Here is a 27,684-nt window from a genome sequence, read left to right on the forward strand (position 1 = left end):
CTGGACTTCATAAAACTTTACCTTGGCCGGTGTGCTGGTTCATAAGTGTTATCAAATTGATCAGATCATAAGGTGGTGAGAAGATAAGAAACAAAGCCTCCAATAACCTTCACATCACTACTGTGTTGCTGGAAAATGTTGATTTAAAGCCATCTCAGTCTCTTATATATGCAAAAGGGGGAAAGAGATCTTCATTTGTTCAAGTAATAATTGTGTAAACCAGGTAACTTTGAGCACTGACAGATGACATTGATGAGCTTATTACAATGGAATCTGTCACTTCAGCATATTGGTTAGGTTTTAGCAGTGTTATATATGTGTGTGTGTGTGTGTGTGTGTGATAGCACTGCACAAAACATCAACTTGTAAACAAAGTAAATGAATGTTAAAAACACTTACGTAAAGAAAGTAAAGCAGAGAAAACAGGCGGGCAAAATAACTTTTATTCTGCATCAAATGTAACATAGAAGCAAGGATCACAACAAAATACAGCAGAGGGATTTTACAAATGCTACAGGATTGAAAGGGGTGGTGCGGTCTTGGAATGTATTCATTTAATGTGCATAACCAATGAATGAGGGAAAGACGAGACATTTGTAACAAAAAACTTAAATAAAAAAACATAGAAATACAAATAATAGACAGGCTACTTCTGTAACAAACAAAGTGACATTGGGGCACTGATTTGCCAAGAGTGGAACATAAAACCATGAAAGGACCACAGCAGTCTGGATCAGTTGAATATAAAGTCACCGGTCCAGTCTTCAGAATGGTGACAGGCTGGGCACTTTAATGTTAATGTCACCAATGTTGATGTTGCGAGGGATTTCAGGGAGGTTCATGTTCTTTACTGCAGACACTGCTCTAGCCGGAGCTGCCGACAATCCACCCTGCAGACAAGAGCCATGTAAATCTAACAAATGTAATGTGGTCATGCTGGCGACAGCTCACACACTTGGGCGCCATTTTACCTCGGACTTCTCCATTCTGTTCTGGAGTTCCACCTGGGCGACAATCTCATTCATGTTCGTCTCAAGGACCATCCCCCCCATGACTACTTCCTGTAGAATGTAGTGGACCTGCAAGGCACAAAAATCATAAAGCAATAAGGTGTGAAATCAGATAAAGACCAGGGACAGGATTACTGCTTTATCAGACGGACTCAACATTATCTAGGAAATAATAATTCTTACACAATCATCTAAAACAATCTCACAGATACAGTGAGCAACAGACCTGTAAATAGACATTAATAAACAACTGGTCTTATGAAATATGTCCCGACTAAACCCATGAAACAGTAATAAAACCTCTCCTAAATCGACTACAGTAAGGTGACAGTAGCCAAGAGTTTGAGTTTCAATCCAACTGAACCTTTCAGCCAAACATTTAGTGACCAAAGAAAAATCAGTTTTAATTCCAATAACTTTGCTATTAGAACTCACACTAAAAATATTAGCTCATGTACAAAAAGAAAAAGAGAAGATTGTCATTAACAGAGTTGGCAACGGATAGGGGAAAAATAGAAATTAACAAAAGTTAATAGAACATTTACAGAAGCCCAACTCTTGGGACTCAATAGGCTCTTTAAGTCAGAATTAAATCCTGTAAAAACTTAGGGGAAAAAAAAGAGATAAATATGAAATAAATCAGTCAATTAAATTATGCCAGATTAAAATCCAAAAAGCTAAAATACAAAATGAACACAGAGGAATTGTAATTTCTGTTGTTAAAAAGAAAATCTACAAAACAAGTGTAAAATGTCTATAAAACCTGTAAAGTCCCTAGTTAAACAGTCTTAAAACACTGGTGAGACTCACCAGGCATAATGTACTTTTTAAAATGCATCCCTGGTGCACTAAATGTGGACCAAGTCAGTGGGTCTGCAGTCATTCATTAATGAGAAAAGCAGCATCGTCACCTGAACTCACCTTATCCATGTGAAAGATGAGATCCAGCTCACAAACATTTTCAAAGCATTTATCAAGTGTTTCCACAAAGACCTGCAGAGATAAGCAGCTCCATAAAGATAAAGCTCACACAAATCACAGGTCTAATGAAGGTCAAACACAACAGATCTGACAAAACAGAATTCTATTCTCACCACAGACACACGCACAGGGAAAATGAAACTAGCAAAGAACATCCCCCTAAAAAAACACTTTCTCATACATCTTCTCTTATTTAAAGAATCTGCAACCTGCTGTTTTTTTTTTCTTTTTATTGAAAATGATTTTGACAGGTTGGATACACTTGCATGATGATGAATTAATCAAAGGTCCCCTATTATGAAAACTTCACTTTGTGAGATTATTTATCATTAATATGAGTTCCCCCGGCCTGTCTTTGGTCCTGCAGTGGCTAGAGATGGCGATAGGTGTAAAGAGGTCATTCTGCTTCACCGTTCAGAAAGCAGCAGATCAGACGGTCTGATGTGGAATTTGTCCCCTTATGTCGTTATAATTCTGCCCCACGGCTGTCAGATATAGTTTCAGGGGACATGAGAAATAAAAATGGAGGAGGAGCAAATATGCGTCTGTGGTGGGCGGTGTTATCAACTTATCTATTACATTGACGTGTTCTGATTTTATAAGACCATGAATTGTCTGTTCATTCTAAGGAAACTCTAGTAATCTAAGGAAGACAAATCCAAGTTCACCTTGATGTGAACACATAAAAAGTCAGTATAAACAGAATAATCAATTACTAAAATTATAACATATAGAGAGACTCTTTAAGTCTTTGCATTATAAAGGGCAAGAAAGGACACACCAGCGTAGTACCGTAAATGCACAAAGAAAAAGATTTTACAGATATTTTACTTTTATTATCTCACTATCTTTCCATGGAGGACCAATGTCCATGTTTAAAATATATCTCAGTGTATTTCAATTCACATGCATTTTCATCACCTCCATCACATTATAGCAGCTTTCATCAAACCACCTTTACATTTTTTAATCTCCTGATAATTGATTTTGTTTTACATTACACATCTCTTTTCACCCTGCTAGTTTTCAATTCACATGCATTTTGATCAATTATACACTGGTACCAAGCAATGCAAGAATAGAAGAATTATTCCAATGTCATAAATAACCGATTTGCACCAACTCATTCACATGAACCTCACGTTTTTGCATATCATGGACAAAACAAAACCAGAAATAACAGGATTTGTTGGGGCGAAATATTTCTTACCTGAATCAGATCTAAAATGCCCAGTTCGCTCTCTGAGGAGTCCACGCAAAACACAAAGTAGAGAGTTGCGTAATGTCTGTAGATCAGTTTGTAGTCTGAACCACCTATTAAGCTGCAGGGAGGTGAAGCATTAATAACGTTAATTACAAGTAATTAATAAGCGTTGCTAACTTCTCCATCTCTGGACGAGGGCTGGGGGGAGCTTGCTGGTGATGTTACCTTCCTCCTTCGAGGAAATTGCACACGTTGTCGTCTCTCTTGGACACGAGATGAAACGTTTCACGGATTATTTGTTGCTGCATGTCTTCAGCCTGAGAGGAAGATTTTAAAAACGAAGAATGTAAAAGAGAAACGTAACCTTATTAATCGCAACTTATAAGCATATTTACATTTACAGAATTTGCTGTAAGGGGCTATATTATCCTTCAAGCCCATGTTTTATTAAATATACCCAAGATACCCAAGCATTTCCTAAAAATAGAGGTTTCTGGTTTGGCCAGCGTATAAGAAGCTTATGTTGGTTAAGTCTTGGCTGACACTAACGCATCATATTAACGCCCACTGCTCGTAAAAGCGTCGTATTAAATAGAGGTTTTTGTCGTGAAAATAATAATAATAAATAATAATAAACATACAGGCTAATTCTGAAAAGCTAACTGAGCAGCTTCTTTTAACTGAGCTGTACTTTTTATTTTTCCCATGTTTAAAAAAAGATCTGCCTTACGAAATATTGGTAGAATCTGATGAGACGTGGCTTCCCATGATTGTTGAATATTAGGATTGCCTTGATCATTTCGGGCTGCGGAAAACGAATTTTGATTTGAGAGCGAACAAGTACAGCAGCAGAGCAGCAGCACCGCTTTTCACTTCCGGCCACGGTGTGTCAAAATAAAAGTCCCTTGACATGCTGATAATGTATCCCTGGAATATTTAATATTTGCACGTGGCATGTAAAATTACACCGCAAACCTTATTACAGGAATGTGTCTTCAACATACTGTATAAGGCAGGGTGGGCAAACGTTTAAGCTCGAGGTCCATATTGACTTTTTAAAACCAGATGCAGACATATCAGACATAAACATAAAAAAGGCATTACAGCGTTAATATTTACATTCACTTTTAGTGGGAACTGTGTTGCTGATCAGCCTTCACTTCGGAAGAAGGGAAGAAAAAGGAAGCGAGCGAGTTGAATGTTGCATGTTGAGATGTGTGTTATATGGGGGTTTAACACAGTTCTGCGTGGTGCCAGAGTACGAGCAGCTAAGTTCTCGATAGTCAGTAAGTAAAAAATTGGCCGTGTTGTACTGTTGACTTCGGCTACCAGATTGTATAAGTATTCCAGACAGAATGAGCACCATGTTATTCCGATGCTGGCTGATGTGAAACACTGCAGCACAGCACACGGCGACACAACGAAACGTGTCCTCTGTATTTAAGCATCACCCTTGGTGAGCAGCGGGCAGCCATGACAGGCGCCCTGGGAGCCGTGTGTGGATTCAAGCCAGCAACCTTCCAATTACGGATCAATTTCCTTACCCGCTAGGCAACCACTGCAATTTGACTACGATTAACTAAAGGTCCCCTATGATAAAAATTTACTTTTTGCGAAATGAATGATAACATCAATATGAGTTCCCCCAGCCTGTCTGTGGTCCTGCAGTCGCTAGAAACGGTGATAGGTGTAAATTCTGGTTCACTCTTCAGAGAGCAGCAGCTCAGACGGTTGGATCTGGAATGTCTCCCCTTATGTCATCGTAAGGGGAAAGGTTACCTCCCGTTTCTCATGCTTTCACCGCCCAGAGAGTCTCCCACCCCTCCCCTAAAATAGGAACTCCATCATGGCTTCCAAACAAAGCATTTTATTTGCTCAGTAATTGGATGTAAAAAAAGAGCAAAAATGTGTTTTTTTTAGTTTTGTCACATGAGACTTCCTGTCTGTGCTAAACATTGTGGTTGGTGAATGGTGTTTCAGTGAATGTCCCCTCAACTTCTATAGGCCACTCTCCTCCTCGTCCCGCCTCTCTCCTCCTCATTATCATTTAAAGCTACTGACACCAAACGGAACATCCTGGGAAATCTCAATGTTGGACTGGATCAAAGTGGCTGTAATTCTGTAATTTGGCGGAATTTTGGAAAGAGACGTCAGATACAGTATTAGGGGACCAACAAGACCGAAATAAAAGCAAAAAATAAAAATAAAAATCATAGTAGGGGACCTTTAATTAGGAAAATGCTCACAACAGAATCCACCAAGGCAACCTTGAAATCTCCAGAAATTGGATCCTCAAATACAAGTAGATTTTTTATCCTCTGTGGTCAAACCCAAATCAGTATAATTTACATTTACAGCCGGTTGTGTCCCTAAGCTCAGGTTTATGGTTAGACTCAAAATCCAAAAGATTGGAGGAATACAATGATTTTACACAGAAATGAATAGAGTATTCATATGTAGAGTATTTTGATGAAAATTGTGTGTGTATGAAATAAAGGTTAGTGATGCAGAAATTACTGTTTTCTAAGTCTACAGTACACTATAATGCACATACTCCTCAAATGTTTCAGGGAAACGTGTTTGTGTGACAGCTGTCCCAACCGATGCTGCTTCTGCAGCGCCATCTGGCGGAGAAAAGGATGCAACAACATCGCAAACTTTCATACTGAAAAGGCGAGTAGAGTTTACTGTAAGATAAAGACAGATTTCAAATTCACCAGATATTTGCCGTCCGGTCATGAAATGCATGAGACTTGGAACATTTTTCGCTGACCATACTTCTGCGTAACCAGTCTACCACGAACACGCCCTCACGCTGACCATACTCCTGCGTAACCAGTCTACCACGAACATGCGCCTGCATGCGCCTGCTCGAACACGCCCTCACGCTGACCATACTCCTGCGTAACCAGCCTACCACGAACATGCGCCTGCTCGAACACGCCCTCACGCTGACCGTACTCCTGCGTAGTCAACAACGAACATGCGCCTGCTCGAACACGCCCTCACGCTGACCGTACTCCTGCGTAAACAGCCTACCACGAACATGCGCCTGCTCGAACACGCCCTCACGCTGACCGTACTCCTGCGTAGTCAACAACGAACATGCGCCTGCTCGAACACGCCCTCACGCTGACCATACTCCTGCGTAAACAGCCTACCACGAACATGCGCCTGCTCGAACACGCCCTCACGCTGACCGTACTCCTGCGTAGTCAACAACGAACATGCGCCTGCTCGAACACGCCCTCACGCTGACCGTACTCCTGCGCTAACAGCCTACCACGAACATGCGCCTGCTCGAACACGCCCTCACGCTGACCATACTCCTGCGTAAACAGCCTTCCACGAACATGCGCCTGCTCGAACACGCCCTCACGCTGACCGTACTCCTGCGTAAAGACGATGAACATGCGCCTGCGCGAACACGCCCCTACGCCTGACAGCACGTCAAACGGTCGACGCGCCCGTCGCGCTTTTTGCGTCGCTTTGAAATTCACGATGAGATAATTTTTAAAAAGAATTTTGTAAAGCGTCCTGCTGCCAATGGCGTCTCCTCCGGTGGATGGTGGCGAGACCGATGCGCCGCTGTCGCAGGAGTCGGGGGTGGCGACGCTGCTGCAGGGCCCCGCTGGTGACAGCGCCGACGTGTATAAGACGGAGGTGAAGCTGGGAGACGACGACGGGGACGACACCGACTCTGCCAGCGGGGCTGTGGACAGTAACATCGAGGTGGCCCTGAAACGGGAACCGGGCGACAGCGACAAACGAGTCGAGCCTAGAAGCAAAGACGAGGCGGCGGACAAGAGCACGAGCGAGGGCGACAAGAGGTGGCCCGGCGTGGAGGTGCCATCCCCCTCCGACGGAGACGCGCTCAGCCGCATGGACTCCGAAGACAGGTGAGGTGTCGCGTCGCCCCAGACTACAGCTTTCGCAAAAATGTCACCGTCCCCACACACTACTTCCCGGGCGCCTGTCATGGCTGCCCACTGTCACCAAGTGTGATGGTTAAATACAGAGGACACATGTCCCCGTGTGCTGCAGTGTTTCACGACGACAAAAACACTTCGATCATATGGCTGTAAACGTGCTCCTCAGTGTTGGTTCTTCTGAAACCTTCTGGAAATGTTCCACAGTGCGCCGGGATCGGGGTTCAGGTTCTCCTGTCGTTCTCCATCTGACTTCTGCTTGTAGGACCATTCATTATTTTACAGAGTACCCCCAAATCTCCGAGGGAAACCCCCACTTTCGACGGGGACACCAGACACTGGCGCGCCTCGGCCGAACTTTCACGCCGAGTGGCAAGCCGTCGAAAATCGTGTCGCATGTCGCGTTCGGTGTGAAGACTGCTGTAGCCCACGTGACCCACCGTGTCCAATCACGTTACGTTAATGTCCCTGTGTGACGGACCAATCAGATGTTTCCCACGTTAAAGTCACGCCCACTTAGATGCAAGTAAGGAGGCTCGCTCTCTACTCTTTACTTTACTTTACTTTACTTTACTCGTGGTATGATGGTTCGTATTTCAGTTTTTAATACACAAAATATAGTGAATAATCACGAATCCAATCGCGATATTTGTCAAATAAATCCCGATTAGATTTTTTTTCTTAAAATCGTTAAGCCTTATTCCATGTCCAAATTAATAGACTACTATATCAATTTATACAATCTAATTTAAATATCTGAATGAAAACATTAATTTATTAAAATTCCAATACATGTTTATTGGTCTTTAACTCAAAAGAAAGTGCAAAACAATGTCAGAAATAGCATTCAGTAAAAAATAAAAAGGGTCACCCAGAATACTTTCTCAGAATAATTGAAAGAATAACCGATGTTCATAACTTGGGGTTTTGAATATAGAGTGTTTTATTGCTTTTATTAAAATAAACATCAGCAATGGAAGTCGGGTGGCCCACCGTAGTGATTCCTTAGTGATTCCATTTCATTTATCAATTGATCTGATCAACTGAGGGTGCAGGCAATTTTACCGCATGTGGCCATGAAAAGCAAAAAAAAAAAAAAAAACGTTTTAGTCACATATTACACAGAATCATTTGTGTATTTTTACTGAACTTGTTGTCCATGTCTGTCATGGTCAGCTCGTTGTAAAGTGCTTTATAAATAGAGTATGGTACGTTATAAACCCTTATGAGGTGTTCAGGCACACTGACGGTATCTTCAAGCCTCTTTATAAGGGTCAGTGGTGCAGGATCGTGCTTCTACTCCCTCCCTTTACCAGTTACCTTTACCATATAAAGTGATGTTGCGGGATGTGGCCACGCTGTAAACCATTGAAAGGGCTTTTCCAGTTAAGGCTGTTAGTGTTTGGCTGACTAAAATTAGACACATTTATCTCGTGTAATTTGCTGGACTGCTTGTCTAGTGCACGCATCACATCAAACATTGTTCTTTTTTTTTATCTCAGCATAATGTACTCGGCCTTTAAAAGTGTTCAAAGTGTTGCTTTTTAAGACTTTCTCTCTCTCTCTCTCTGTTTCTCTCTCAGCACCAGCAGTACTCTGGATGTGGAGAGCTTAGTGTCGAGTGGATGCTCCACCCCAGCCATGATGAATGGTCAGGGTAGTTCAGCGCCCTCCTCAGTCAAGACCGTGGCCTACAGCTGCAGCTGGGAGCGCTGCCTGGCCTGCTTCAGCTCCAGCCCTGACCTGGCCGAGCACATTCGCATGCTGCACGTGGACGGCCAGAGAGGAGGGGTCAGCCAGCCTAAACACATGCATCTACATTAATGGTGTTGAAATGAATCGTAAAAGACGCAGACGTGGACGATATTACATTGATGCAGTGCAGTGCATAATCGATTACATCGTAATGACGTTTTTTGGTGATTTTCTAGCGGCGGTTGAAAAGTAGTGCCGATAGTGACTGACAGATTTTCGTGCGACCAATAGGCTCAAAGCGGCAAAGTGTTGAAACACACACGAACAGGGAATTGAGGATAATCCGATCCTAACAATGTCTCGATGTCCTGAGATCTACAACACGCCATTGTTGTCTTACCGGGAGTTTACCGTGGTGAGCGCTGCTTTTTCCAATGAGCAGAAAAACGGTCCGCGTTCAGTCCGCGTTCACCTGACACCACGGACGTTTTTCTCGGGTTTGTGGCTTCAGGTTGTAAGTGGAGGAAACTCTGGTAAAGCGTGTAGAGAAAGGAGACCCATCAGGAGAATCTCATGCCGCTGCTGGGGTTTCCATCACGCTCTCTGCATCAGGACCACTAACTCCGCCCACAGCATTGTGACGTACGACCAGTATATACAACTGTTACCATGTGACCGTGTAGAAATTGTATGGGATGCATCACGATGCATCAATATTGAGGCATTGATAGTCGTAATCGAATCGAATCGTGAGACCAGTGAAGGTTCACACCTCTACTCTACATATCATATTCAAGCCTGCTCTTGTATTTTGTTTGTAGTGTGTTAGACTTGTAATGTGTCTTATGTTGACCAGTCCTCTGTACAAAAGTCTTTTTTTTATGAATAGGTTCTTATGAACGGGTTCGGATTAATATCACCTCATGCAGAGTTGTTCCTCGCAGGTGTTTGTGTGTCTGTGGACGGGCTGTAAAGTGTTCAACACGCCGTCCACCAGTCAGAGCTGGTTACAGAGGCACATGCTGACTCACAGCGGAGACAAGCCTTTCAAGGTGATCACCTTTCACGTTTTATACAAAATAAAGTCTCCTGTGGACATTGTAGAGGATATGCAATTGACTGCGATCTAATGTTCCTTTGCCCTCAGTGTGTTGTGGGAGGCTGCAATGCCAGCTTTGCCTCCCAGGGGGGACTAGCGAGACACGTCCCCACTCACTTCAGCCAGCAGAACCCATCCAAAGTGTCCAGTCAGACTAAACTAAAGGAGGAGTCACCTTCCAAGGCTGGACTCAATAAGAGGAGGAAGATTAAGACCAAGCGCAGGAGGTCTTTGCGTATGTATCCATTCCACGTGTCCCCACGTGTCTCTGCTTATGTCTGTGGACTCCTGGCTTTGTGTCATGTCTTCTAAGCTAAATCTCTGTGAATGGTTCATATCTTGAGATGGGGCTCTGTGTTTTCAGCCTGGGGACAAGAATTTTCTTGCGTTGTAAGACTCTCCAGTGTGGCTTTTGCTGTGTGACACTGGTTCTTGTGCTCTTGCTACAGATTTGCACTTTGAACCCAAACCCCCAGTCCAGGAACAGGATGCTTTCTCCTCTACACTGTACTGTGGCAATGGCATGGCCAAATAATCCTCAGAATCTTTATATTGTCGGTCTGAACTTATTTTCAGGTGTACGATTAATTCGCATTTACACCCTGAGTAGCCTAAACATCAAATAATTTGAATGATTTAATAATCATAACAATAATGAATCTTTTCTGAAACATTCATTGTCAGTCTAAACACCATCATTCATTCTTAATATTTGTTGCAGTTCATGTTTATGAAATGAACTGCATTAAAATAACCCGATGAAACACCAAAGCGCAACATACAACCTCTTGTAGGCCCTGCATCTTCTGAAACACGCTGTGTGTGTGTGTGTGTGTGTGTGTGTGTGTGTGTGTGTGTGTGTGTGACTAACACAAAATTTTGTCTTTTGAGACAACAAATAGTCATTTTCAGATCTAGCGAGGCTCTGAAGACCTCCGCACTTTATGTGGGAGTGCATATTGTGCGTTCCCTGCGGTGGACCAGAACTGCTAATTATTATTACTTGCTGCAAAGAAAAAATGGCGGAGCAGCGGATTGTAGTACAACCTTGTAGTACGAGGGATTAGATTTCTACCTGATTTTAAATGTTAATGGGCCTGTGTGTACCTGCAGATCCTCCAAACATGGGTTCGGGGACTTTAATTGTGTTGTGTTTGGTTTGAGTGGGCATATGAAGAAGATCTGCCATGTTCGTTCTCTGACCTCTTATACGACTTCGTAAAGAATCGTGTTTTTTCCCTTCTAAAGCCTGCCCCATCTCTCTACCCAGCCCGACCCCATGACTTCTTCGACTCACAGACCATGGACACCATTCGGCACCGGGCCATCTGCTTCAATCTGGCAACCCACATCGAAACCTTGGGCAATGGTCACAGTGTGGTTTTCCGCAGCACGGTGAGTAGCAGTATTCCAAAGAACAGCTTGAAACTGTATAAATGTAAGCAGCGAACTGCTACTGTGGATATACAGTACAGGCCAAAAGTTTGGACACACCTTCTCATTTTCTGTTTTCTTTATTTTCATGACCATTTACGTTGGTAGATTCTCACTGAAGGCATCAAAACTATGAATGGATAAGGTTGTATATACAGTATGAAAAATATTTAAAAGGGAACAAGAAATGGGCTAACGAATGAAATCTGTTATGCAGCAGTTGAGGTTGCTTTTGAAAATTGGTGCTAGCATTTCCTACATGTGACTTATAACACCCTCTGCCTGCATAAATGCTGGATCATTGTACTGCTGGAATTGGTGCTGCTTTAAATGTCTTCCCTATAGAGTAATTGTGAAGAAAGGGTGATGAATCAAAATGAACGATTTTTGTACACAGTCAAGTAAGTAAAAGTGTGGTAACTAAGTTAAACAACTGGAGGAGGAGGCATGTTGGTCTGGGGCTGTTGCGCTGGATCCAAGGTCGGTGACTTGATAATCAAATATTGTCACACATTTATTGGAACATTTATTACTGCACATGGGCAGTAATGATTTGCTTGTTAACTTCCTCTTCTGGGGGCTTGGTGGAGCACTGGCGGCCGTGACTCCGTGTATAACCGTACTGAGCCGCCACCTCTGCTGTCTGGACTCCGTTGAACAAGGATTCAAGGATTATAACGAACCTCTGACCAATCCTCTCCCCGACCTGTCAGCAACACCGCTGACATATGAAAGAATTTAATGTCTAGCTGTGCTGTCATCATTCCCAGCCTTCTTTTTATTCTTCCTGTTTAACGTGCTACAATCCTGAGGGGAGAAGATAGACCAATTCCTATTAGCGGAGCCAAATTCATAATCAGTTAAGAATTCTTTCAATATTCTGATGCATTTATCCTTATTTGGTTGGGTAAGAATGCTATAAAGAAGATCTTTAAATGGCAGTGTTTCAGTTGCTTTGTGATGTCAGAACTTGAAATGCCAGAACTAAAAAGTCTTTACGTGAGACCACTTATCTTAGTATGATCTATATCCCACTATCAGGTCATTAACCGGCTGTATCCCTGGGTGCTGTCGAAACTGCTTCATCCCTTTTTCCACGGTAGCCGCGTTCGTTTGATGGAGTCTGTCTATTGATGGGAGGGCAATCTCTGCCAGCGAATGGCTTTCCGCTCCCCCACTTCCTTCTCAATGGCATTCTCCCTTTTATCCAGCAGAGGGCAGTACTTCGCCAGCCCTGCTGCTGAAACAGTATAAAACAAAGATCCTGATATATTCACACATTTCTGTCCCTCACACCTTTTTTTTGTGTGTATGCAATCATGAATGAATTCATCAGTAAATCAGTCGGATTAACTGTAAAATGAATCGGACATATTTTCATCTGCTGTCCTGTACGTCCCAGCAAGCCAATACAAATTGCAACCGTCGAGCATGCACCCCTTAGAAACAGAATGATGCTCTAACCACTCTGGAACAGGGTAAGTGTGGAATTATCAGACTTTTTCCTGTTTCTTCCCAGTTCTGGTAAAATGTTACTCTGCTACTGGAATAAGAGCATTCTTATTCATAACACACACATCCTTTACTTGTTTTTTTGCTTGAGTGAGTGTAGTCTGATAGAAGGAAATTTGCTGCTCTTTGTTGCGCCCTTATACACACTTTCCCGTCCTTCTTTTGCTTTTGGCATCCTTACAGTACACCCCAGTCCAGGAATTTTAAAAGGCAATGAGAGGGAGGAGGGAAAGGATGTGAGGAGATAAAGCACGGGAAGAGGTTAGGAGAGGTAAGGGCAGCTTTGGACGAGAGCGGAGGTGTGGATGCAGAGGCCAGCATCCGCTTGAAGGTGATCGGAAACCTCTCTCTCCGGCTCCCTGCAGGGAGGAGGGAGGGGAAAGACGCCCATTTGCTCAAGCTGGCCTGGGGGCGTCTGAGCGAGGCAAGCCAATCTCCTGGCCAATCCACCATGTGGCTGAGCTGTGCGTGATGGGAGAGTTTGTGTTCGACTCCTGCTGTGCGTCATCGTCCCATTCACCCCTGACTCCTGTCGGGAGGCAGCCAGATTTAGAATCCCCGGTTTTGTTGTAATCGCCAATTTTAGTTTGTTTAAGTCTTTCAGTTGTGGCCTATGTCAGAACTAAAGAGCTTCATTTAATCACAGTGGGACTCAGCTTGAACCTGAAATACAACCTCATAAATTCTGGGGTACTTAGCAAATTAGTTTTTATTTTGATATATATATATTTTTTTAAATGTGTGTGTGTGTGTGTGTGTGTGTGTGTGTGTGTGTGTGTGTGTGTGTGTGTGTATAATTATTTTTAGAATTTTTTCTATTTTTTTAAAGCATTGGGATCAAATGTTGTATTTGATGTTATAATTTTTGCATAATTTTTGATCATTTTATATATATATATATATATACACACACACACACACACACACACACACATATATATATATATATATATATATATATATATATATACATATATAATATTTTTCTCTTTTCTTTTTTTTTAAAGCATTGGGACCAAATGTTGAATTTGGTGTTATAATTTTTGCAGCCGTCAGACTTGCTGCAGTGTTGTATGACTGACCAAATTTGTCATTTGCATTTCCCTTTATGCTAAATATATATGGATTTTTAGGACCTCCATGATATTAGCCTTTTTTTATAAACCCGAATAAAACAGTTTTCGTATGTCAGAAAATCCCATCGCTTAAGTCGTTGTTTTGGTGATTAACCATGCCATCTCCAAACAGCGGTTCCCCTCGGTTTCAGAAGCACTAGTCAAAGTCGTTTGAAATTTGACACGTGGTTTCACCCCTGCGCAGCATTGCCCCTTGAAGGACATTGCAGCGCAGGCAGATTAGGCGAGTGTGGTGCTGAGCTCAGGGGCCGAGACAAACTCCCAGGCCTCCTTAATTAAAAAGGGCGATGGAGCATCTGGCAGCTTGCTGTGGCCCAGCTGCAGGCTGCTGACGTCCATGCCGGGACTCGGGCGCTGCCGGCCCTGTTGTTTTTGGCCGGCCGTGAAACCCACCCACCCCCTTCCTCTCCGCACACATATCTGGAGTTCCACTGTGCTGTAGGAAAACAAGACCCAAACTAAACGCGTCCGTCTCTGGCAGAATCGAGGGGACGAGGCGGAGGAGACAATGCGGAGCTGCGCCCGCCTCATTTCCTCCTCAGCTTTTTAAACCTTTAACAGCTGTTAGACACCTCATCCTGTTCTACATGGACAGAATCCTGGCAAGCACATATCCAGACCAGACACTAACACACCAGCATTAACCTTCTTAAATGACATGCCCTCGTGGAGGACGTCTTTCTATGGATGGGCTAGATTCCATCATTGACTGTTTCTAAGTAAGTAATGGGAAGCGTGACTAGGTCCTTCTTCCTTTTTTTTTTTCTTCTTGGCTCATGATGGCCCTCTCTGGCTCTTTGAATGGCCTGAACCCAGGAATGTTGGCATGATGATGATGATGGTGGATTTATATATATATTTATTTTTCACTCTATTTATTTTTAAATAAATAGAGTGAAGTGATTGTCATTGTGATACACAGCAGCACAGCACACGGTGCACACAGTGAAATGTGACCTCTGCATTTAACCAATCACCCTTGGTGAGCAATGGGCTGCCATGCGGGGGACGGTGGCTTTGCTCAGTGGCACCTTGGCAGATCGGGATACGAACTGGCAACCTTCTGATTACGGGGCCGCTTCCTTAACCACTAGGCCACCACTGGAATAGCTGCAGGCTGCCGGAAACGTCATATGATGGAGGTGAATTCTGGAGAATGAATTTAGTCATATCCTTGTCCATGCTGCCATGTTGGTCTTGCCCTGCTTGATTTACCCTGGTTACAGGTCATAAGCAGGTAATATGAAGTAGTTTTAGAATATTCAACACCGCCCTGTCCTGCGAAAATAAAGTCATAATCATAAAGAAACACCCTTCAATACATCTAGTCTGGGCTGCTGTTATTCTAGTGAAAAATAAAGACAGATTTTTTTCAGGTGTATTTCTGCTGAACAAGTCATCAGGTCACTGACATCAGGAAAATATAACTTTCTTTTTCTGCTTGCTCCGACACAGTATCGCACCCCAGGCCAGTTCAAATAATTGCCCACTTTTATTTCCCCTATTTTGCTGATTTAGTCGTTCCTTGCTCAACACGCCATGTCCCAGTTTGCTGCACAAACACTAGCCAAGCCTTTCCATGCTGTAAGATAACTGCTGGAACCAATGTTTCTGGGATCGTTGGTAATATGAGATAAAAGCATCATTCTGCTTGCAGACCCCAGACTCCATCTGTGTATTAGTAGGGAATGCTGCACAGACAGCTGAGTTTCCTCCTGAAACATCCAATACGCACCAGAGACACGATCACAGCACAGTTCCAGCTGGGATTGAAGTCCCTATGGAACTAATCTTGATTTGTCCCTCACCCAGCATTGCTCTGTAGAAATCTCACTCTCATTGTGTAGTGATTTACATTGTCTAAGTGTCTGCGCTTTTCTGTTGTGTGTCATCATCAATTTTTATTTTTTTTTAGATAATGGCAAGGCGAAAAGAAAATACTGGAAAAGTGAAGGTTCTTCTGCACTGGACACCAGAGGACATGTGAGTACAGCTCTCCTACAGAAACCTTTAATACCAGATGCTACTAGCAATTGGTTCACCCTTTTGAGCCCTTTACAATTTTAGTGAATTTAAATTTTAAGATAAAAACTACTCTTCATTTTTGTTTACTTGCATTATTATATCAGAAAATAGCTGTATTATATCTGGGTAAGATGCAACACAACCACCAATTAAAAGGTATCCTGAAATTATTCACCTTATTCTGCTACTTGTTGACCGCATCCATAGGCACTCCGGGCGTCACATGATTTTTATTCCATTGCGATAACTGCTGCCTCAGGCTGTGAAGGCATCCTAAAGAATCCATGCTTAGGTTGGTACCACAGCGATCTTGCTCTGTCCCTCTCAGCCTGCGCTGATCTCAGACCTCTTCTAGCTCACCTCCTGTTAGATGTTTCAACCACACCTGTGCTAATATTTTGTGATGGTTGGGGCCCCGGGCCACTGTTCCTGTTCCATGTTAGCATGTTGCTCCGGATCGTGACCTGATTCTGTTTGCCAGACCCCCACTGGCCTGGAGTGACAGAAGTCCAGTGCTGGGCCTGCTCTCCAAAGGACACAGTTTGCCAGATCCATCCCCCTCAGCCCCATTCAATAAATAAAAGCTTGATTTTTGTGGGTCTGTGTATTGCATTGGAGAAGCACTGTTTGACATTTTTTTTCTATATTTGGTATTATTATTATTTGGACAATATTTACATTTACAGCATTTATCAGACGCCCTTATCCAGAGCGACTTACAATCAGTATTTACAGGGACAGTCGCCCCCAGGAACTTAGGGTTAAGTGGTAGTAAGTGGGGTTTGAACCTGGGTCTTCTGGTTCATAGGCGAGTGTGTTATCCGCTAGGCTACAACCAACCTGTATGGGGAAAAAAGTTTTATTCCCAATTTTTTTCCCAATTTTTTGGCCAGACTGAAACTGAAGACACCAAAGATAATAAGTTGTTTATTAACATATAAAACCATGAACCGTGCTGCCGTCCTCGGCTCCGTTTTATGCTATTTTGCTCTTTGCTAGCTTCACACAGTGAACCACATGACGTGTATGGGTTGATATTTGTGCCAGTAGAAGCTGAATTTGAATTCAATATATTTGAATCTGAATCAAACTGAATCTGAGTGTATTAAATTAAATCTGAAATCCAATGAAATTGAAACTTCTTTTTACACCCCTAAAACACAATTCAATTCTCCAAATTCAGTTTCAGTTTTTACAATTAAATTTCAGTTTATTGTGGTGTAACACATCAACTGGTGACCTGCGCTGGATTAGCTTCAAATTAACACTATTAGTTAAGCACAGTTCCTGAGTGGGGCCATTACATTTGTGTGTGTGGTCGTTCCGAATATTCTGGTTGTCACTTGTCTCATGACATAATACTGCCTCTACAGGCTAGCACAGTAGATACTGTGTATAGTGGTTGCATGACTTCATGTGTGTGTATTCAATACAGAACAGGATAAATAATTCATCTTTTTTGGATTATAGATTTTTTTGTTATAATTAACTTTAATAATAATTTTCTTGCTGCATAGAATGTGGATTTGCTTTTACAACAAAGCTGTGAATTTGTTTTGTATTATTTGACTTAATTAATCTTTGATCAAAGTCATTCAATGATTTTTCTGCCCAAATTTTAATCATTTCTATGATCTCCTTTGTTTCTTTTGTGTATCATAGGCCAAAACTGGATGTAGACTCGTTTTTCTGAATTCCCATCACCATGTAGAACTTCATGTGAACTGGCCAGTGGTGTTTATGATGAATGCAAGTTTCATACAAGAGGTGTAGATTGTAGACAAGTTTTGCACCAGATCAGCTGAAGAGTTCATATAACCTTTAGTCCAACCAGTAGAGAGTTGCCATAGTGAAAGTGAAAGTGAACTGATTGTCATTGTGATACACAGCACAGCACCGCACACAGTGACACAACGAAATGTGTCCTCTGATTTTAACCATAACCCTTGGTGAGCAGTGGGCAGCCATGACAGGCGCCCGGGGAGCAGTGTGTTGGGACGGTGTTTTGCTTTGTGATTTGAACCAGCAACCTTCTGATCACGGGGCCGCTTCCTTAACTGCTAGGCCACCACTGCCCCACCAGGCCACCACTGCCCCTAGTACAATTGGAGTCCAAATTCAGAGACTGGCATTGGCTGTACGAAACAGTTTGATTGGGTTGATGTTGTAAAGGAGGTATCTACCAGTAAGGCCATCATTGGGCGTAACATTTAGGGCACATTTATCTAGAACATATTTATCTAGACCTTATCTAGAGCAACTTACAATCAGTGGTTACAGGAACAGTCCCCCTGGAGTGTCTTACTCAGGGACACTATGGTAGTAAGCAGAGTTGGGTATATTACATGTTCAAATATGGCTTCTATGTTAGCAGAGCTCACATTAACCGCACCTTGGTTGCTATTAACTTCCATGTTCTTGGCCACTAGTTTTGATGAAGCATGAGATAATGAGAGGAGCTTCATTAAATTTGAATTGCTTGTTAACGACATGGAAAAAGACTTAGTTCCAGGGCATAATGTACATTTAACATAAACATGACTAACTTTAAGGTTTCTCTAACTTTTAATTTTTTTTTTCCACTGTAAAAATACTACCTTCGAACTCTCCATTTCCATGTCTATCCTGGCAACCCCTGCCTCTGGTTGCCTTTCCATGCAGTTTAACTCCAGCTTAGCCTATCATCTTCTTGCCCCTCACACACACACACACACACACTTTTTCCCCTACTAACAACGTTATTGTAACGCCATAATTCCCATCACTGGTAGTAAGTGTGGTTTGAACCTTTGACTGTGTTTGTCCACTTGTCGTGGACTAGTGTGTTACTGACTAGGCTGCTACCAGCTTTACTAGTGATCCAATGAAGCTCGGTCTTACTGGGAGGTGGGAAGTCATCCAAGAGGAAATATTGGCCAGACAATTTGAGATGTTGAGACTTGTTAGTCATCAGGGGAAGTGAGAGAATGAGTAGAGTATCTTCTGCATAGCAGTGATAGGAGAAAGTGTGTGAGGCTATGACAGTTCAAAGTGATCCTTGTGGAACTCCAGTAGTCAGTCTTTTTAGGGCAGACTGGGATCCTTGCCCTGCCATCTGGTGTGTTTGGTCCTGGAGGAGAGGCAAACCATTTCCAGGCTAAATTTGACATCCCAAGGTTTGAGAGGGTAGTCAAGAAAATCTGATGGTTAACTGTGAAAGACCATTGAGAGGTCCAGGAGAATCAGAACTGAAGACAGCTTGGCAGATCGATCTGCATGTTGAGATTGTTCGTAGTGCAGTTTCCATGCAATGTGCAGCTTTGAATCTGGTCCATTTTAAGATAGAAATGAATTGAGCTGGTTATAAACAGCTTGTTCCAGGAAAGGAGGTAAGGAGCATTGTACAGCACCTTGGTCAACAGGTTGTTTGTGGGAACCCTGTACAGAGCACCTTTAGTCATTAAAAACCTGGAAAAGTTATGGAATTTGAAAAGAGAATTTTCCAGGCCTTGAAAGGTTTTGGAATATGAAATAAACATATAAAGTTGCGGAAAAGTAATTGAAATCTGGCTTACACATGAATGTATAATGAAATATGTAGTTCCCGTAAGACTGAACCAGACGTTTTTCTACACTACGTTTTACCACTACAACGTTCAAAACTAGCGCAGGTCCATAGTATCTTTGCTGCCTTACATGGTGAACCACGTCACGTGGAACTTCCATATACATTTACATTTATGGCATTTATCAAATGCCCTTATCCTGAGCGACTTACAATCAGTAGTTACAGGGACAGTCCCCCCCTGGAGACACTCATAACAAAAATCTGGAGAGACCCAGGGCCAAGAAGTCGAAAGAGTGAAGTGTGGCTAGTCCAGAGATGAAGCCGACCTTCTGGACTGAAGATGGGCAGTTCCATAAACCACTGTGGAAATGCACGAGACTGGGAGAGGTTTTGGGGGTTTCCTCCCAGATCTGTAAAAGATTTGTATTAATCAAATAGGATAGACACTAAGGTAATTAGTTCTAATGGCACATACAAATTGTTATACACTTCCAGGTAATAGAATTGTGGACAAAACGCGAGGGGTCATAAACACAAGATAAATGGTTCTCTTACATTTATTGCACATAGCAATGTTACGGGAAGCACACCTCCATAACAAAAATCAAATTGGGTGTTTCTCAGATGTTTCAGTCTCCTATGACCTCTTATGTCTGGAAATGCCTTACATTTCAGTCTTACTGAGGTTCCTGAACTGAGCCATGTGTTGTTCACCCAGTTGCTGCCTCTTGGTGCATTTCCATCTTTGTTACGTTCTTCTCTCTGTCAGTGCACACCCTGCCTGCCATTGTAACAGGGATTTTCATTACACATCCACTTTCGTGCAGAATGGAGTCATTAACGTAGATGAGATGGTCAATTCGCTGTTCTCCCTTGAAGCTACCTGCACGTGACCAGCTGTGGAAATGTAACACCCACCTCGCTAGAACTCTGTCAGCATTTTCTGAGCAAAGTGGACATTTAAACACCCCTTCTGCTCATCAGCTCCACTTTTTCAAATACTCTACATCACACATGAAACCTCTTGTTTGATGTAGTGCAGATGTAGTGCAAATAGTTCAAAAGTAAAATACAGGAAAGCATTCATTTCCAACTCTTTATTCAAAAACAGAAGTAAAATCTCCTTCAGCTGTTATAATAATAAAATAAAAATGAACTAACACAAAAAAACGCACATGTATGCTTGACGTCTGCCAAATATAATTTTAAGTCAGCTGACTTTAACAGGATTACTCTCTCCCACACGCTTTGTTCAGATTCTTCGTATATAAATGTGAGCATGGCCACATGCTCCTGGCTCAGGCTTGCTCTTTTCTCGGAGGCTATGTTGCCTGCTGCAGAAAACAGCTGCTCAGAAGGAGAGGTAAGAAGTGAAGTGATTGTCATTGTGAAACACTGCAGCAGGGGGCTGTAGTATCTTTGATGTCTTTACATAGTGAACCACGTCACGTGGACTGACTGTGTGCGTTGGTTCCATATTCCGGGTCTTTCGTTTCTCCTTTTGTTCTGAACTTGGAGGAAGAAATACTGGCGATTAAGTTAAGCTTTAAAGGGTTGTCATATGTTTAGTTTAACAATATTTTTTTTCTATAGAGTTATTGATAAGACATGGAAACTCTTTTCTACAAATGTGTAAGAACCATGTAGAGGATCATGTTTTGGGCTCCATGTGAGTGTCTATTGATACCACAGACAATACTAGAAAGTGAGCAGTTTTTAAAGTTGTTTCATATTTCAGTCATTCAATGGATTCAAATTGTTGTTTGTACCCGTTATGATATCATGATATGATGTTGTTTATCAGAACGTTGCCGGTTCGAATCCCGAGCCGCCAAGGTGCCACTGAACAAAGCACCGTCCCCACACACTGCTCCCCGGGCGCCTGTCATAGCTGCCCACTGCTCACCAAGGGTGATGGTTAAAAGCAGAGGACACATTTTGTTGGATCACTGTGTGCTGTGCTGCAGTGTTTCACAATGACAATCACTTCACATTATTGCTGATGAGCTGTGCTAGGTGTATGGAAGTGACAAGATTCATTTGCTGGATTATCTGCAGTTTCCACACGTTTTGTGAAATCCATTTTTTTTCTTTTAATTAGTCAGCGACTGATTTTTGACAGATTTTTTGACAGTGTCATTTTTTCCTTCTTTTGTTTTTTAGCTTTGCTGATTATTCTGCACCTTGGACTGCTGCGTCTTATTCATCTTTTCCTGTTTTGAAAATACTCAATGAAAGTTGAAGCTTTATGATACAAGGCTATGAGTCACATCAGGCAGACGTCCTCCATCTGTTTTGCTTCATCTTGACGTGTTCTTGCTGACTCAGTTCATAAAAGTCTTTGCACAAGCCAGAAAACCTGGGAAAAAAATCTCACACACACATTTCCAAGGCATTTTACAGCATCCTCCTCTCAGTAGTCCAGAATGAAATTTGGAAAAAATCACAACCCACAGCCCTAATCCGAGCAAGATGTTATTTTTTTTTTCTTACATGCTGTTAGATTTATATCTTTATATGTGATTTAATGAATAATGACAATGAAAAACAATAAGATACAAGAAACATCTGAATTCTAAAGCACTGATATATGCATCCATGCCTTTTAATTGAGATGTTCCAGGCATAAGGGTTCTGCAGCGTAGGCACAACATTAAAACCTCTGTTAGGTGAAGTGAAGGACATTGATGATCTGAAAGGTTGTGTAAGCCTCAGAACGCGACCATGAACTTGGAGAAGAGCTGCATCAGGATTTATTAGGATGTATATGTGGGAAGAAGGCATGCATGGCAGTGCGATATTATGCCTGGGTTCCACTTCCATGTGGACGTTTGTTTCCCTGCCTCAAGGCAACCTATATCTTGCAATCGCAATGTGATTACTGACTTTCAGCCTGATCAAGCATCTGCTGGAGTGCTGCCCATCCGCCACACCCCATCTGAGGGGTGTCATCTGTAGTGGTTGTCTGAGGGGTGTCATCTGTAGTGGTTGTTAAGCCCATTTATTTTTGTATAGTCTCAACATAGTTCTTGTGATCAAAAATCAATGGTTTTTGTTGAAAGGACCTGCTGCTTTTGTCCACAGGATAGGTCAGACCTGTTTTGCTGACACAATGGCGACCAACAGTACTTTAGGCAGGTAATTTTAATGATTTGACATGGTGAAGTAATATTAGTAGAAGGCGTTAAGACCTACCTGACCAGCGCTGATTGGATTGCATGTGAATGAGTGTGTATGTTGGCTGTGGCACGTATGAATCAGATGTGTGTGTGTAATGTGTGTGATATATCATCCATTGTGTGGATATTTGGCAAAATGTGAATTGGGTATGCATTCCTCAATTCAGTTCTGCAGTTACTGTGAGATTCTATGGGGAAACTGTGTGTGTGTGTGTGTGTGTGTGTGTGTGTGTGTGTGTGTGCGCGTGTGTGCCCTGCTAAGGAGAGTGGTGTGGGGTAGAGCGGCATCTCTGGGGGCTTCCGGGCATGACGCACATAGTGAAAAAGGGGGAGGGAGTAAGCTCATGCAGATCTCATCTCCTACGTACACACTATAAGTAGTACAATTTATCATATGAGTGTGCAGTAGTGAGTAGAAATTGTTGTCTATTCTGGTCCAGCTTTTTTCTTATTTTACTGAATGCTGCAGTTTTAACAGGGGTGGCAAACTTCTTAGGTCTTTTTAAATTTGACAGACAGGCCAGGCCACATATAAAAGCTTTACAGTGTTAATACTGTAAAGAGGACACTTAAACAACGTAATATAACTCCAAGCCAATCACACTCGGGTAGTGCAGCTTATCCAGGATGGCACATCAACCTTCTATTCCTGTTTTGCTGTTCGATTCCTGTTCTATTCCTGACAAGTTCAGCCTTATTAGGCCTCATAGTTTTGTAACTCAAAGTCTTTAGAAACCGAATGAGAATTGCTGGTGTCTTCTTCATGTAAGTCGCTTTGGATAAAAGCGTCTGTAAAGTAAAGTAAAGTCAGTGCAAGCTGTGGCAAGAATAGTTACCATGTCTGTCAGTGTAGTGTCCAGAGCATGGAGGCGCTACCAGGAGACAGGCCAGTACCTCAAGAGACGTGGAGGAGGCCGTAGGAGGGCAACAACCCAGCAGCAGGACCGCTACCTCCACCTTTCTAGGAGGAACAGGAGGAGCTCTGCCAGAGCCCTGCAAACTGACCTCCAGCAGGCCTCAAATGTGCATGTGTCTGCTCAATCGATCAGAAACAGACTCCATGATGGTGGTATGAGGGTCCGATGTCCACAGATGGGGGTGGTGCTTACAGCCCAACATCGTGCAGCCTGTTTGGCATTTGCCAGAGAACACCAAGATTTGCAAATTCGCCACTGGCGCCCTGTGCTCTTCACAGATGAAAGCAGGTTCACACTCAGCACATGTGACGGACCTGAGACTGGAGAAGCTGTGGAGAACTGCTGCCTGCAACATCCTCCAGCATGACCGGTTTGGCAGTGGCTCGGTAATGGTGTGGGGGGGCATTTCTCTGGGGGCCGCACATCCCTCCATGTGCTCGCCAGAGGTAGCCTGACTGCCATTAAGTACGAGATGAGATCCTCAGACCCCTTGTGAGACCATATGCTGGTGCGGTTGGCCCTGAGTTCCTCCTAATGCAGGTGACTGATAACATCACATGGATTCATGTTTTACTGAAATAGCACTCAACTAATTCGATAATGCCAGTAATTGAGTTGCTTTATTGTGAAATACCAGCCCAGCTCTGGTACGGTGTTGGCTGTGCTCTTTGGTTCTGGGTGTGTTTATAGAAAGGTGTAAACCAGATCAGATGCCTGGTCCCTAACCCAAGAGCCTGTCTCCATGGAGCTCTCTTTCCTGGCCATCATAGTCCACACAATGACAACGCATCTCTTTTAACTGGTTCAGCAAGACTGACCAATGGCTTTTCTTGTCTGTCTGTCTCCAGACTGCCTGATGTTTGGGTGAATGAGGCGGAGAGAGGGCAGCTCAAGACTAAAGTGGTGCATTTATCCCAGCTCCCACAAGACACCGCCATACTGCTGGACCCTAACATCTACCGGTAAGTGAAGAGCCGCCACACACTCACACACACACACACACACTCTGACATAGTCCACAAAGATCTGCCTGTTTAGTCCATTCAACCACAGCCAGATGTTAAGCCCTGCAGAAAGAGGTCAAGAGAGGCATAATTTAACAATGGCCACAATGATCATTTCTATCCAGAGGTCTGAGTTTTATTCACCAGTAAAATCATAACACACACACACCCATTCAGCAGACTTTACGAAGTGTGAGTGGTGCTTCAAATGAACAGTGAAGGAACATTGCACATGTACTGGGACACTTAAAGAGCCCTGCGGTACAACAGATGGATAAATATGGTCAGAAGCAGATTTGCTTTGGATTTTAATGCGTCTTTTGAACAAAACCAAAGACGGTAAACGTGGACGTCTCTGCCCACTGGACCCCCGGAGGAGCAGCGCATCAAGCTTGAAATGTAAGCATTTCAGCCAGCAAGCCCATAAACGTCAGAGAAAAGTTCCTTACCCAGGAAATGAAGGAGATATAGGGGAGTGCACTCAGTTTGTCGCGTGTGTGTGTTTATTGAACGTCCCCCATTTATGTGACAGCCATCTTATTACAGCTTATTTAATCATTCTTTTATTTCCACTCGAGGCCAGGATGGAGGAACACACATAGACAGTTTGAAAGTGCGAGGCAGGGAGGGAAATAGAAGATTGAGATGAGCGAGAACAGACACGTGCTGTTGAAGGGTGGAGAATATGAAAAATGAAGGCTGGCCCTGACTTTCCATGCATCACTGCAGAGAAACTGTTGAAACTGGTGAGGAGAGTCCTGTTTGGTCCTGAGGGACCCCTGAACCCTGCGAACCCCTCAGCGCCCAGTCGTTGGGGTGTCTGTGGTTTGCCTGTGATTCAGATCAAACTGAACTCTTAGCACCTTCACAGCGGAGCTCCTGTCTTTCTGCTGACACCAGCACTTCATAGCCACTCTGTGTTGTCTCCTCAGAACCGTGCCCCAGAAGAGGCTGAAGCGGAGGTAAGTCCCAGCTCAGCTCAGCACACCAGTCCAGTCTCTCTCTCTCCCTCTGTCACCCTACTGCGCTGTCCTCGGCCTGTCCCTCTAAAACAGCCCAAAAGCCACACTGTTCTATATCGATTTTATCTCCAACATGTCCTCTTTATGAATGTTGTTTTTACGAGGGCTTAATGGTGTCATGTTAGAGCTGGTCTTTGGAGAATTGCAACACACTCTCATCTCAGACACAGCAGGAGTTTTTCTCATTTTGCTGAAAGATTGTTTGTTCTTTTTCTTTAATGTTCTTCTCTTTCTTTTCCGGTCTCAGTTTTTTCATTTGAGCCTTCAAGGTGTTGGCTTAAAGGGACGCGCTCCTCCAAAATGGCTCCAAACGAAGCAGGATAAAGATCTGGAACCCAGAAGAACAGAAGCCTCCGCAAGAGACTTAAATGCAGTTTAGGGTTTTCCAGTAAATTCCGTCAGATTCCTGAACTTGAAATGTACGCCATAAAATTTAATGGCTCTGCTATTTAGTGTTTCTTAACCTTAATTTAAAGACAGTACATGTAAGAAGACAGTGCTTCTGTATATTTTTATGTATGTGTAATTTATTTTGTTTTGTACATTAAATTTTACATTTTTCTTTCAATGATCACTGATCTTCAAACCTCTCTGGCACAGTGTCATGAACACTAGCCCTTTTCCACCCAGTTGTACAGTGAAAGCGATATCATGAGAGCATACGATTATGGCACGTTGACACTACAGGTCGGACGTTTGGGTGCACTCTCAAGTGAAGTAAGCAATATCATGAAACATTTTATTACAAGAGCACAGGAAAATAGTGGACTAGTTGAGTTTAATCAAACAATGTCCAAACCCGTCCAGCATGCCCAAACCTTCGAGTTGCAATGCAGCGAAGACAAACCTGAAATTCCTTGATTTAACACGTTTGTGGGGAAATAATATGTCACTCCATTGAAAATGGAAACTATTGAAAACTAGTCCATTGCCAGTCAGTTTTGTATGGTTTGGACCCAAACATCTCCACTGAACATCCAAATCAGACTGGTGTCTAGGTAAAACCTCTGATGGTGTCCTGTGGTACCTGGTACCAGGATGTTAGGAGTCAATCCTGTAAGCCTTTTAAGATTAGACTTGTTTTTCTCAGCACATGAAGAATTTGGAGCACGAGTTACTACCTTGAAAGTCACATCTTAACAATTGCTTCAGTGTGGCAGGACATGTCTCTTGTCCTGATACATGGTTGTGTAAGGGTTTTTACAACAGGTCAAAGTAACAGCCACGTGAACGCCGGGCTCAAGCAAATGATTCATCAGCCCACCACTGTTCCATTGCGCCACGGTCCAGTTCCCATGTGTCCAGTTGTGGGCAGGGATAGTCATGGATCAGCACAGCAAAGTCACTCAGACTTTTCCCTGCTGCAGCTTCACACCAACTTCAAGAGCGGAATGTACATCCTCACCTGACAGATAAACATCTTCAGCGTTAATCACTTCACTTGTCAATGTTACAAATATTCATCACTGTCCGCACCAACTGGACACAGCATAGCTCTAGCAGATTTGTCTGCCACACTTTCTGCATGTCTAACTGAGGCCATTCAAGTTACAGATTTTTATGTGCTGTGATGAAGAAGATGAAGATGCATGCCTGCAGTTGTTTCTGCTGTTCCCTGTTAATGTGTCACCTTCACAATAAAAGGGCCACTTATTTTACACCTCCAGAAAGAACAGGTGTAGGATTCTGTTACATGAACCTGCCAACTTCAGAAAGTTTAAATTGTCCGTTATGTGGCATGATCCGAGAGCTACGGAGCGGCTCGGATTTAGTTGGTGCCTTTAAATGGAAATCCATTGAGCCATGGCTCTAATTCAGCCATATCCTTGAGTCTTTTTATTAAGGAGGTGTCACTTGAACTAAGAGCAAATATTATATGGAAGATATTTTGTAGCTTGATTGTACATCAATTTCCAAGCGCTGATATGATTTATACCCAATAAATAATAATTAATTATGTTACTCATTACTTTTGTCTTTACATTTTGCA

The 27,684-nt window shown here is 42.9% G+C and overlaps 2 protein-coding genes across 2 annotated transcripts; one reads left to right on the forward strand and one right to left on the reverse strand.

The window, feature by feature from the left end:
• Positions 1 to 425: 425 nt before the first annotated feature.
• ap3s2 (adaptor related protein complex 3 subunit sigma 2) lies at positions 426 to 4,093 on the reverse strand. Its single transcript, XM_028986643.1, has 6 exons — positions 3,926 to 4,093; positions 3,421 to 3,512; positions 3,202 to 3,313; positions 1,932 to 2,003; positions 972 to 1,079; positions 426 to 890 (listed from the first exon to the last, which is right to left on the reverse strand). Exons 1-6 carry the CDS (start codon positions 3,992 to 3,994, stop codon positions 765 to 767), a joined length of 579 nt encoding a protein of 192 aa, XP_028842476.1. The 5' UTR covers positions 3,995 to 4,093; the 3' UTR covers positions 426 to 764.
• Positions 4,094 to 6,580: 2,487 nt separating this feature from the next.
• LOC114794286 (zinc finger protein AEBP2-like) lies at positions 6,581 to 26,268 on the forward strand. Its single transcript, XM_028986747.1, has 9 exons — positions 6,581 to 7,094; positions 8,708 to 8,915; positions 9,764 to 9,871; positions 9,967 to 10,153; positions 11,189 to 11,313; positions 15,916 to 15,983; positions 24,517 to 24,630; positions 25,605 to 25,634; positions 25,942 to 26,268. Exons 1-9 carry the CDS (start codon positions 6,742 to 6,744, stop codon positions 25,952 to 25,954), a joined length of 1,206 nt encoding a protein of 401 aa, XP_028842580.1. The 5' UTR covers positions 6,581 to 6,741; the 3' UTR covers positions 25,955 to 26,268.
• The last annotated feature ends 1,416 nt before the right edge of the window (positions 26,269 to 27,684 follow it).

The sequence above is a fragment of the Denticeps clupeoides genome, chromosome 7 (genome assembly GCF_900700375.1).
Source record: "Denticeps clupeoides chromosome 7, fDenClu1.1, whole genome shotgun sequence".
NCBI classification, from domain to species: Eukaryota; Metazoa; Chordata; class Actinopteri; order Clupeiformes; family Denticipitidae; genus Denticeps; species Denticeps clupeoides.

Bases quoted from the DNA above. Each gene is read 5' to 3' on its own strand.
- ap3s2 (XM_028986643.1), bottom strand. From the start codon at position 3,994: ATGATCAAGGCAATCCTAATATTCAACAATCATGGGAAGCCACGTCTC. The intron at 3,314-3,420 runs GTAACATCACCA...ACCTCCCTGCAG, and splicing joins AATTTCCTCGAAGGAGGAAG to CTTAATAGGTGGTTCAGACT. The intron at 1,080-1,931 runs GTGAGTTCAGGT...TGTGCCTTGCAG, and splicing joins TCATCTTTCACATGGATAAG to GTCCACTACATTCTACAGGA.
- LOC114794286 (XM_028986747.1), top strand. From the start codon at position 6,742: ATGGCGTCTCCTCCGGTGGATGGTGGCGAGACCGATGCGCCGCTGTCG. The intron at 10,154-11,188 runs GTATGTATCCAT...CTCTCTACCCAG, and splicing joins CAAGCGCAGGAGGTCTTTGC to CCCGACCCCATGACTTCTTC. The intron at 24,631-25,604 runs GTAAGTGAAGAG...TTGTCTCCTCAG, and splicing joins CTGGACCCTAACATCTACCG to AACCGTGCCCCAGAAGAGGC.